Source organism: Microtus ochrogaster, assembly GCF_000317375.1.
Source record: "Microtus ochrogaster isolate Prairie Vole_2 chromosome 6 unlocalized genomic scaffold, MicOch1.0 chr6_random_2, whole genome shotgun sequence".
Lineage (NCBI taxonomy): Eukaryota > Metazoa > Chordata > Mammalia > Rodentia > Cricetidae > Microtus > Microtus ochrogaster.
In genome coordinates, this window is record NW_004949095.1 from 5263072 (window position 1) to 5274421 (window position 11350).

At 43.3% G+C, this 11350-nt stretch overlaps 1 protein-coding gene across 3 annotated transcripts in view; it reads right to left on the reverse strand.

The window, feature by feature from the left end:
• Positions 1-1725: 1725 nt before the first annotated feature.
• Tdrd5 (tudor domain containing 5) overlaps positions 1726-11350 on the reverse strand; it is a 49102-nt gene continuing 39477 nt past the window's right edge. For 2 of the 3 annotated variants that reach the window (XM_026787612.1, XM_026787614.1), the window contains 4 exons: positions 10571-10723; positions 10062-10205; positions 5718-5928; positions 1726-2184 (listed from right to left, as the gene is read on the reverse strand). In XM_026787612.1, the coding sequence (XP_026643413.1) occupies positions 1898-2184; positions 5718-5928; positions 10062-10205; positions 10571-10723 (795 nt within the window). In that variant the 3' untranslated portion in view covers positions 1726-1897. The remainder of the gene's footprint in view (positions 2185-5717; positions 5929-10061; positions 10206-10570; positions 10724-11350) is intronic. The other variant, XM_026787613.1, reaches the window with a different exon arrangement.

The window sequence follows — 11350 nt, forward strand, 5'->3', positions numbered from 1 at the left end:
GCCCGCCCATTTGTTGACAATCAGATGAAGTTTAATGTAAATCGTAGACCACCCCTTACTCTCTTCCCTTTCTCCCCTCTACTTGTTCACAGAGACAGGGTCTTGCTATGGGTGGCCACCATATCAAGCTTCTTTATATTTTCTTAGTTGTTCCTGGCCATATACAGAAACCTATTTGTTCTTTTTCAAATCATCTACCAAGTTTGCTTCTCTATTTAGCTACCTAAAGCCCATGTCTGGGGACAAGGTAGGAGAGCGACATGTGGCTGTTCTAGTCAAAGCTGAGTAGTCCAAAGGCACAAGCCTGTTAAAGCTCCGTTCTTCACTCTAAGTCATACAATGACTAATTTCTCCATGGGATTCTTTCAAAGTGTGTGTCTGTGTTGCTTTTATTGGTTATGAATAAAGAAACTGCCTTGGCCTGTTGATAAGGCAGAACTTACATAGGCGGGAAAACTGTACTGAATACTGGGAGAAGGAAAGAGCCAAGGAGAAGCCATGGATCCGCTGCCAGAGATAGATGTGCTGAAACTTTGCTTCAGTAGGCCACGATCTTGTGGTGGTAAACAAATTAATGATGGATTAAATTAATATGTAATAGTTAATAAGAAGCTAGAGCTAATGGGCCAAGCAGTGATTTAATTAATACAGTTTCTGTGTGATTACTTCAGGTCTAAGCCGGGTGGTCGGAACAAACAAGCAGCCCCTCTTTACAACTGGTGCCCAATGTGGGGCTAAATCCATGTAAAAACCTGAGAAAGTTTAAAAAGGAATCCTAGACACAAAAGAACAGAGTTGAGCATGGTTTGGTAATGGCATTTTCTTGGGTGGGCTGTTGGACAGAGACGGGCGGAGGCATGGCTCCTTTGGGAGAGGACTTCCTGGCTCTGCGCACAGGCCATGGCCGAGGAGAGCTGAGGGAGGATGTATGCCAAGGGGCGCTCTGAGCCGGGTGACATGCACTCAGAGCAGGCAGTTCTAAAACCAAATGGTTGGGTGCCAGATGATGGCGGAAGTCACAAAAATAATCCCACACTAATTCAAAATTATGAATAATAATAAAGGGTTATTTATTTAGGGAAAACTTACAGATGACTGTCCTAGACAGCAGTCCTATTGCTTCCAGCTGCTAGACTGTTCCTGTTCCCCCTGCATAGAGGACCTACTGCCTGAGGCCAAAGTGAAGAGTTTTCATTATTGTTGGCAGCCTAGTGTTGACTGTGTGCTGTGATTTTATTAGTGATCACTCTTATGAAGATATATGGTGAAAAAGGAGCAAGAGGGTCAAAGAAGAAAATGTACACTTCAAGCAGAAAAAGCACCAGGAAATGTAATGCAGAAATTCCAGTGTACAAGGAGATAAAATGCTTCAAGAAAAGCCTGCTGCTAAACGGAATAAAGGGAGTACTGATCTCTTGGGCAAGCCCCACCCAGCTACCCCTGCTACTTGTGATATGAGAAGGCTCTAGGGACTTCCTAAGCTTAACCAGCAACTGAGAGTTTATGCAAATGTAACAAGCAGAAGGTGGTAGCTTCAGCCATGCTGTTCTGGATTTAGAGTCTGGATGTTGCTGCCAGGTTTACGACAGGAGAATCCCTGCCTGGACAGCTGGCTATTGTGTGATAGGGATGTGAAGATACTGTTGTCTGGTTAAATATAGGCCACAAAAGATTAGTTTTTCAATTTTCATTTATCAGTCATGATATATACAAGAAAAACTCAGAAACATCTACACAAACTCCTGTAAATTACTTCATTAAAACAAAGGTGAACTGAACCATTCGAAATGAAGTAAAACCATGAACAAAAATAAAATTAACACAAAGTATCAATACGACCAATTAGAAAAAAAAAAAAAAAGCTAGCCTATGGTCACACAGAAAGACCCAGCGAACCCTACCCAAGTGCTACTTCATCTTTCTCCGCCTCTTGTCCCTCTGGCTTCCACCCTTTCACACTGGGGTACCAGTGCAGGAGGCTCCGGGAGGTGGCTAACCGCGCAGCAGCTCCCAAGACAGCAGTGGCTGTACTTCGAGGGAGGTAGAGCTTCTGAGAGATCTGGTGCTGGGGGGACAAAATGAAAGAGAGCTGGTCTATGGCTCCTTGACTCTTGTCCTTGGCCACCGTGTCAGCATGGCTATTAGAAATACCTTCGTTCTTTAGGCTCCCTGGAGAGCTTTCCACTAAAAGAGAAAAAACAAAAGAATCCTTTCAAGAAGTTTTCCAACTCACTGCCTGCATCTCCCAGCGCAGTTCTCCACTAACCATGTTACAGCCTTTCCTGACTGACAGCAGTCACCTGTCAGAAACAACCGAGGACAGAAAGGAAGGAAATCCTGCATTAGCATAAAATAAACACCAGGCTGAGGGCAAGAGAGGAAGGGCCCTGAGTGAGGAAACTGAAGACTTCCTCTCAGGAATGAATGGATGAAGCTCAAATCCCTGGGAGAAGCCCAGAGCTCCCTTATTTTTTTCCCCAGCACAAAAGAGAAAGATACTCTACAGGCATTCTCTGGGCCAAGCAGAGATTCCAAGTCTATGCCAGAGTCAGTGCAAAGCTGTAAATGGCAACTTAGTAACAAGCACCTTTTGTCATTAGAATAACCATGTGAGCAAAGTGAAACCGCTGGAGCTTTACCGCTCCACCCAGGGTGTTAATAACCCATGATGGAGATGCTACACATCTTAAATGGACGCACTAGACCGTGCTAGCTCTTTCCACTGCAGACTTCCTTTTGCCTGAGTGTTTTACAGGGCCCTACTACATAAAATAGGCATATAAATCAAACGTTTACTGATAATAAGTTGATTTGTAAAATATCTTTGGTATACACATAATTTTACTGATTATTAAAGACAAAATTAGATATGAATGTTAATATATGATGGATGTACTTACCTTTTACATAAAGGGTTGAGTATTTGATACTACAAGGACATACAACATCTTCAATGTATTACAAAATGTTAGGAATGTTTGAGACCATTTCAGAAATTGTTAGAAATCCCTACCCTTACCCTAATCCTAAAGGTAAAATTCATTTGATTTTTTAAAAATAAAACTTGTTAGTTACTCAAACATTCTAATGCAATCCAATCCAAAGAACACACTAATTTTATACTTAGAGGTAAAATGGGAACAGAGCAAATGAAAGCCTTTATTTTCTATAATTAAACCATTAGGTTGTATTTGCTTTTTTGTTTGGATACAGGTTATCACATCATACCTTCTAGCCTCCGGAATTCACTCTGGAGAACTCCTGATCCTCCTGCCCTTGTCTCCTGCGTGCTGAGATTATGGGTTGGTGCAGTTTTCTGGAGTGCCTGAGCTTGAACCCAGGGCTTTGTGCACGCTAGGCAAGCGCACTATTAACTGAGCTACAGCCAACTCCTAGCCCTCACTTTTTTTGGTAAACCATTATGTTTCTGTAAGAGCAGAAAACTCGGCGCAATAAAAACACTGCAATTCCTAACAACCTTATCTCAATTCTGTGTCAAGGTGTTTCAGTAAAGTTTGTTGGCCAGGTCCTATTGCACGATGCATTGGCGTGCACAGTGCCGTGCACAGGAATGAGGGCTGCAGTGAAGCGGTATGCGTCAGCATGTGGGAGTGCACCGCATGCCCCTGGATTCACTCAGCGTGTGGACTGAGAGGCTGGAGCACTGGCTGCTCTTCAGAGGACCTAAGGTCAGTTATCAACTCCCACATGGCAGCTCATACAACCATGGTCCCATGAGATCCAATCCCCTTTTAGGGTATTGTTGTGGGAGCTGCGGGCCTCTTCTGCTTTTGTGGGGGCATGCTGGGCACGTACCTGTAATCTCAGCACTAGGGAGAATAAGGAGGTTAGTAAATTCCAGACCAGTCTGAATTATGTGGCAATCAGTTCAGCATGGGCCACAGAGCAAGGAAGAGTGTCTTTAAAACCCTGCTTAAAAAATTCAGGAGTCTGTTCAGCAATGAAGTCAGTTTGACATCCTGCGCAAGCTGCTGTTATGCTTTCTGCAAACAATTGAAAGACTAGCACTGCTCTCTCCAAACACATTTCAGTAGCCTCAGAGAAAGGCAAGCACAATCCAGCCCTCCAATCACTGTGCGCTGAGCACAAACACACACATCATCCCTGGTACTTGTGGTGTGTTTTGTCAGTGCCCACTAGAGAGAAAGACAGATAGGAAAGGAAGGGTGCGTGATTCCAGAGCGCTTCAGTGTTGAGCGGGAAGCAGGAACAGCGGCTTCTTCTGTGGGACCAAGGTTGAGAAGTCACCACCACCCCAGTCCCTAACAAAGACAGAAGGAAGGAGTCCAGACAAGATCCAAAGAAGCAAATTCTGACTTGGAATCAGGAGAAAATAACAGATACTAATAGGACACAGGGGATAAGCTTCAGAAAGAATCACAAGACAAATGCATTGAAACAGATTCTGGGACACTCAGTATAGTTAAGAAGAAAGAAAAATGTAAGCATGATGGGAAATAACTGGAAAATAAAGACTCCAAACAAAAATGAGATGAAGAACAGTATCTGAGATCAAATTCACACTGGGACAGTTGGGGCACAGGACAGACGCTACCCACAGAGAGCAAAAGTGCGAATAACGAACCATCAACGAGCTGCAGAACAAGTCTGTAAGGACTCCCGGGAAACTACCCTCAGCATTTGAACCTGCCAGCTCTGGTTTTGCAGGCCATTTAACTCTTGTCTACAACTGTTTTTCATACTACAGCATGATCATAAGCCCGCAGCAATGAAATGTGTGTATATTCGGGGTACCAGGGACAAGAGCCTTGTGAATGGCATACAAACTACTACTCAGCCACTGTAGAACCCTCATTTAACCCTTGAAATATAGGGCACCAGAAAAGACAAATATGTCAGTAAATAAAGTGCTTTCTTATTTTTTAATTAAAAAAAACTTTATATAAAAATAAGAAAGAATTGATTATGGGTACATAATATGAAAAGCAAAATATATAACAGGATAGGATGAGAAATGCATACTGAGATTATTAGTATAAAATATATCCATTTAAAGATATAATAACATAAGCACAGAAAAGATGGCTAGTATGGGAAGCAGAATGATCCGAATTGGTTACAACAGCCTTATGCACTTCACTAGCTTGGCAAACTTAAAAAAAAAAAAAATTCAATAGCATCTGGGGCTAGGATGTGGAGCAATTGCGAATTCCATAGCTCGCTGGGAGGCATGTGAATGATATGTGCACTTTGGAACACATTTTGGTAGTTTAAAAAGCTATGCATGCAGTGAACAGAGGCCCTAGAAAAATCACTTCCAAATAAATAGCCAACAGAAGCAAAACTCTGTAATAAAGGAAAGAAGCCAGTTATGCAAACTACATACTGTGTAGGTCTAGAGATGGCATAGTGACGGGCATTGCTGAGGTAGGGACTGGCTGCAAAGGCATAGGCTTTTAGGGACAGGCTAAAGGAAATAGGATTGAACATATTTGCCAAAACTCAAAGAACCATGTCCCTGAAACTTTACAATTATATAAAGTCCCTCCAAAAAGTGTAAGCAAGGAAGAAAGCGGCAAAGTTAAAGAGAACTGAGCTCCAAACTAAGATGAGAACTTGGAGTAACTGCTGGTACTAGTCATCTTTCAAGGTACGTTCTCAAAGAGATGGAGGTTTTAGCAGCATGGCAAACTTTCTACTTGACAGCTGAGCATGCGCAGGATATGCAAACCTACCAGAGCCAGAGTGGGTTCCTGGAGAGTCGAGCCCTGCAGGAGCTGAGCTGGGCACTGTGGAGGACAGCAGATTGTGCTTGGGTTGAGTCTGAATGCTGACCGGTTCAGACTGGCTCCCTTCTACCGACTGCTGTGACTTGATAAGAGAGATGTAGAACTCTTCCAGTTTGGTCAGTGTGGAAGAGTCCAAAGGGCCCTGTGAATCTGCTTGCTGCAAAATAGAAACAAGCAAATGCATGAAAAGTGATTGTCAGTACAAGAAGCAAACCCTTTTATTTAGATCACAGTTAGAAAGTAAAACTCTGGAAAAAAGCAAGCTCTTCCCTATTTTTAATGAATATTGAAACTAAATTTAAGAAACTTTTACTGAAGCCGGGCGATGGTGGCGCACGCCTTTAATCCCAGCACTCGGGAGGCAGAGACAGGCGGATCACTGTGAGTTCGAGACCAGCCTGGTCTACAGAGCTAGTTCCAGGACAGGCTCCAAAGCCACAGAGAAACCCTGTCTCGAAAAACCAAAAAAAAAAAAAAAAAAAGAAACTTTTACTGATATTTCTATGAACAAATTGGTACCGAGTGCTACCACACAGTGGAGTCAGGCCCTCCCTGTGTCCAGTATTGAAGTGCATACAGTGTATGATAAGTCAAGACCATAATCTTCCGTGATGCTGAAGACATCAACATGGCTAATGTGAACACAGGCAAACTAAAGCACTCAAATTGCTGGTAAAAATGCAGAAAGGTGCAGCCACTATGGAAAACAGCCTGCGGTTTCTCAGACGTCAAACAGACTTACTACATATTTATCAGATTATCCACCTAGGAGACATGAAAATGATGTCCAGCCTAGAAATTATGCTAGATTATCAGGAGGAAAAAGAAGGATATCACAAATTTCAAAGAACAATCATGATTCAAAAAGGAATAGGCCATAATCAACTGTAGCTGAAACCAGGTAAAATAATGTGCACCAAATTCAGCAGCTAAGCCTATGAAAGGAACGTGGGCCTGTCTATCTGATAACAAGCACACCTGGATACTTTCTTGTGTACAGTTTGGACCTTTTTCCAGAACCTGCAACGTGCATGTCCCAGAGCAGGAAGTTGTAGGGTTCCGGGCAGGTGGACTTCCATGCTCCTGATTCAACCTGCACTGGCAGTTTTAGAAGAGAAAAGAACAACATGTTTTGACTTCACGCTGAGCTTACTGTTTTCTGAAACCCTGGGTCAACTGTGTATGCGCTGTGGTTCCTTCTATTAGAGTAGCTTTTCTTCCAGTGTACCCAAGTGTAAGACCTCCCTTCATTAACAAACTAGAGGACAATACACTAAAGCAGCGAAATAAAGTTGATCAAATTGTAGTGTAATATATAATGTATAATATGTATATATTGTGTATATTTGTATAACATATATATGTATGTATATATATGTATATATATTACACCTACAATATGAGAGTAGTGTCCCCAGTGACCTAATTACACCATACTAAGCCCCAACATCTCAACACTGCCATACCAGGGACCACACCCTTGACGCGTACTTTGAAGGAAACCAACACATGCACCTCACAGCAGCAGAGCACTGCTCCTTCTCGTGCAAGCAGCCCTAAGTTGATGCTGATGCAGGAGTCACTCCTGCACCTACTTTTCTCACAAGAGTGACTGCACATTCTTCTAACACATTACTGACATTTATTCTCAGTGAATACCCTCCAATGTTAGAGACTACAGTCCCGATTTTCCTTGTTGAGTTTTGTAAATGGCCTCTCTAGGAAGTCTAAGTTACAGGTCTGAGTTATTTCCTACTTCAGAAACCCTTCAGAGCTGCCTAATTGCACAAAATTTTTACAATTTCTTTAAAAACAAATTAAAATTAAGACCTTCCCCAGATATAGCTCACAGCCCATATTAGGCTTATTAATAACATTGCCATTGCTACTGTAATCGTTACTATTTTATAAAATTAATGTGTGCTTACTATATGCCAAACACAACCTTGTAGAATAGCTTCACTACTGTGGTGGCTCGAATAAGGCAGGCCCCAGAGGCTTACGCAGACAGACAGACAGACAGACAGACACACACACACACACACACACACACTTGGTCCCCAGCTGGTGAGCTGTCAGGGAAGAATTAGTAGGTATGGCATCGTTGGATGTAGGCTTGTTGGATGAGCTGTGTCACTGGGATTGAACTCTGAAGTTCCAAAAGCCCACGCCGGACCTAGTGTGTGTGTCTCTGCCTGCAAATGAGGATGTGACCCTCTCTGCCACTTCTCCAGTGCCTGCTTGTGTGCTGCTCTGCTCCCTGCCATGACAACAGTGTACCAGTCCTCTGAAACTGTAAGCAAGCCCCCAGTTAAATGCTTTCATATAAGAGCTACCTTAGCCGTGGTATTTCATGGACTAAGACAGCTACTTAGTATAAACCTTAGGCAACTTAATCTATGTCTCTATCTCCTCATTTAAAATGGTGCTAACACGAGCAAGGAACTCAGGACCGCGAGGGGTACACCCACACACTGAGACAATGGGGATGTTCTTTCGGGAATTCACCAAGGCCAGCTGGCCTGAGTCGGAAAAAGCATGGGATAAAACCGGACTTGCTGAACATAGCGGACAATGAGGACTACTGAGATCTCAAGAACAATGGCAATGGGTTTTTGATCCTACTGCACGTGCTGGCTTTGGGGGGCCTGGGCAGTTTGGATGCTCAGCTTACTAAACCTGGATGGAGGTGGGCGGTCCTTGGACTTCCCACAGGTCAGGGAACCCTGATGGCTCTTCAAGCTGATGAGGGAGAGGGACTTGATCGGGGGAGGGAAATGGGAGGCGGTGGCGGGGAGGAGGCAGAAATCCTCAATAAATAAATAAATTTAAAAAAAATGGTGCTAACAGTACTTCTTAAGAAAAATTAAATGACCAGGGAGGTGCATAAAATGTACAACAGCAGCTGTACATAGTAAGCTCTTAAGCCCTGTGAGCAGTGTCATCTTTACTAGTGAGAAGGATCAGAGTTATGAGCCAAACCCAGACATTAGACTCTAGGCCAGAACTCTGAATTACTATGAAGTTCCTAACTCCTTACAGATGGGGAAATTGACCGTCATTAATTGAAACAGCCCAGAGTATGGTTACTCAAAGTCCCAGGAGATTCAGATATAGCTGGTTTACAAATCCTGGTTTCTTGGTGTGAAGGTATAAACTATAAACATGTTAGTGAGACTTCCAGCTCTAATCATGGTAGCTTCAATCTCACTGCATTGTAAACATTGGACAAATTGGATTTTATAATATTTCAAAGTCCTAGGGAACAAGCAGTCAGGGAACTGTCAGAAAATGAAGTGGGCGGGAGAGATGGCTCAATGGTTAAGAGCAGTGGCTGTTCTTCCAGAGGTCCTGAGTTCAATTCCCAGCAACCACATGGTGGCTCACAACCATCTGTAATGAGATCTGGTGCCTCCTCTGGCGTGCGGGCATACATGGAGGCAGAATGTTGTATACATAATAAATAAATCTTTAAAAAAAAAAAGAAAGAAAATGAAGTGGGTTCCATAGGCACCACAACCTTTTTAACTAACGCATTCTCCAGTCAGGAACAGGGCTGCGGTCCAAACAGAAGTTGCTGTCTTAAGAACAAGAGCCTGAGTCAAGGCATCCAGAACTTGGTAGACACATCCCAGAGAAAGGGATAGGAGAACAATCGAACATTCTGCTCACAACTCTCAATCTGCCAAGCCCACAAAGTTGCAAATCATTGAGCGAGAGTTGATATAAACCCGCAGAGATGCGCAGCTGGCAGGCTAGAGGACAGAAAGGAGTCCGAGCCTCACCCAGGTGGACAGCAAACTGACCAGACTTTCAGCTGGAGCCAAAGGGGAACGTGGAGCAAGAATGAATGTGAGCTCACACTGTCCCAGTCAGCTTTGTCAACTGACACAGCCTGGAGCAGTGGTTCAAGACCCCTTTGGGGGTCAAAAGACCCATTCACAGGGGTTGCCTAAGACCATCGGAAAACAGATATTCACATTATGATTCATAACTGGAGCAAAATTACATTTATGAAATAATGAAATAATTTCATGGTTGGGGCCACCACACCATGAGAACTGTATTAAAGGGCTGCAAGCGTTAGGGAGACGGAGAACCACTACTCTATCGCCATCCAAGAGGAAAGCCTCGCCCAAAGACCTGTTTCACCAGATGGGCTATGGAATGTCTGTGGGTGCCCGTCTTTATTAACTGATGCAGAAGGCAGAAGGGCATGCATTAGCCACAGTTTCTAAGAATGAAAGTGATTAATTATGCACTGGCCACAATAATGCTAGTTAGATTTACCTTTTGAATTCTGGCTGTGCCAGTACTTTTGTCTTGAGCAATGGGGCCTTCTGGAGTTTGGGTTCCTCCCTTCATGTCATTTGCAAGGCCTCCGGACTGCCACGAGTCCTCCCATTTATCTTTAGTTGCAGAAAAATACCAGTCCTATAAAGAAGAAAATGCAACAATAAATCAAGATACAGTGGAACAAGACCTCAAGGTGACGGCAAGGAAGTGACATGTTTTAAATGACAGAAAGAGTGTACGGTTGAAATCTGTCAGTGTGACTTCTTCCCTTGCCGTCAGTACTAAATCTTCAACACGGGTTTCATGAATCACATACAGCCTGTGCCGCTCTCCTCGCTAGGTTTCCTGAGCACCTACTGTCACCTACTTCAAAACAACCCACGTGTTCTTTTGAGCCAAATCCTTTGGAATCCCTGCATGTGAGACTTTCTAGAAGCCTGTCTACTGGATTTAAATTTCCTTTGTCAGTGATTTGCTGCCCCCCCCCCCCGCCAAAATCTAACCTTTTGTGACATTTCTCCATGTGACTGATACTGTTTCTTCCCAAGACTTGAAGTGAAGAGATGGGAGGCCTGTAGAGGAAGCCAGTTCTCATCCCAAATGTCATCACCTATGGTCACTGACTCCAGGCATGGCATTCCAGTAGGAATCTCATCCTGGAATTATCAGAAGACAAATACTATTTTTTATATTTCCCCACATAAACACATTTTAACACTTAAGTGCATATTTTTCCTGGCTCCAAGTTAAGACAGAAGTTTAAATACACAAGAACATGGAAAGAGGCACGGAGAGAAGACCCACCTACATTCCGGGTGTAGGAAAGCAGACTTCACAACTGATTACGGGATTCTAACTGATCACAGACTTCTGAGTGTATAGTGAGAAAAACAGACACAACCAAATATATAAACATAACAGTTCAGGAGTTTTAAAGTAAAGACTAAAACTTCAGGGTGAGAGGGAAAGGGGATAAAAACGTGTGCTGGAGACCAGAGCATCTTCTGAAAGGATTTTTGAAAAGTGAAACTCAACATGGATTAAAATGGAGAAATGAAGGCTTTTATATGTGTCAGCTTTCCTTCACCCAGAGAAAACTGCCAAGAAAAACAATTCAAAAGAAAAGCTTATTCTGACCCATGGTTTCAGAGTTTCGGTCCATGGTCACCAGGTCATCTGCCTCTATAGATGTGGACCGAGTTTATTCTGACCCATGGTTTCAGAGTTTTGGTCCATGGTCACCATGGTCACCAGGTCATCTGCCTCTATAGATGTGGACCGAG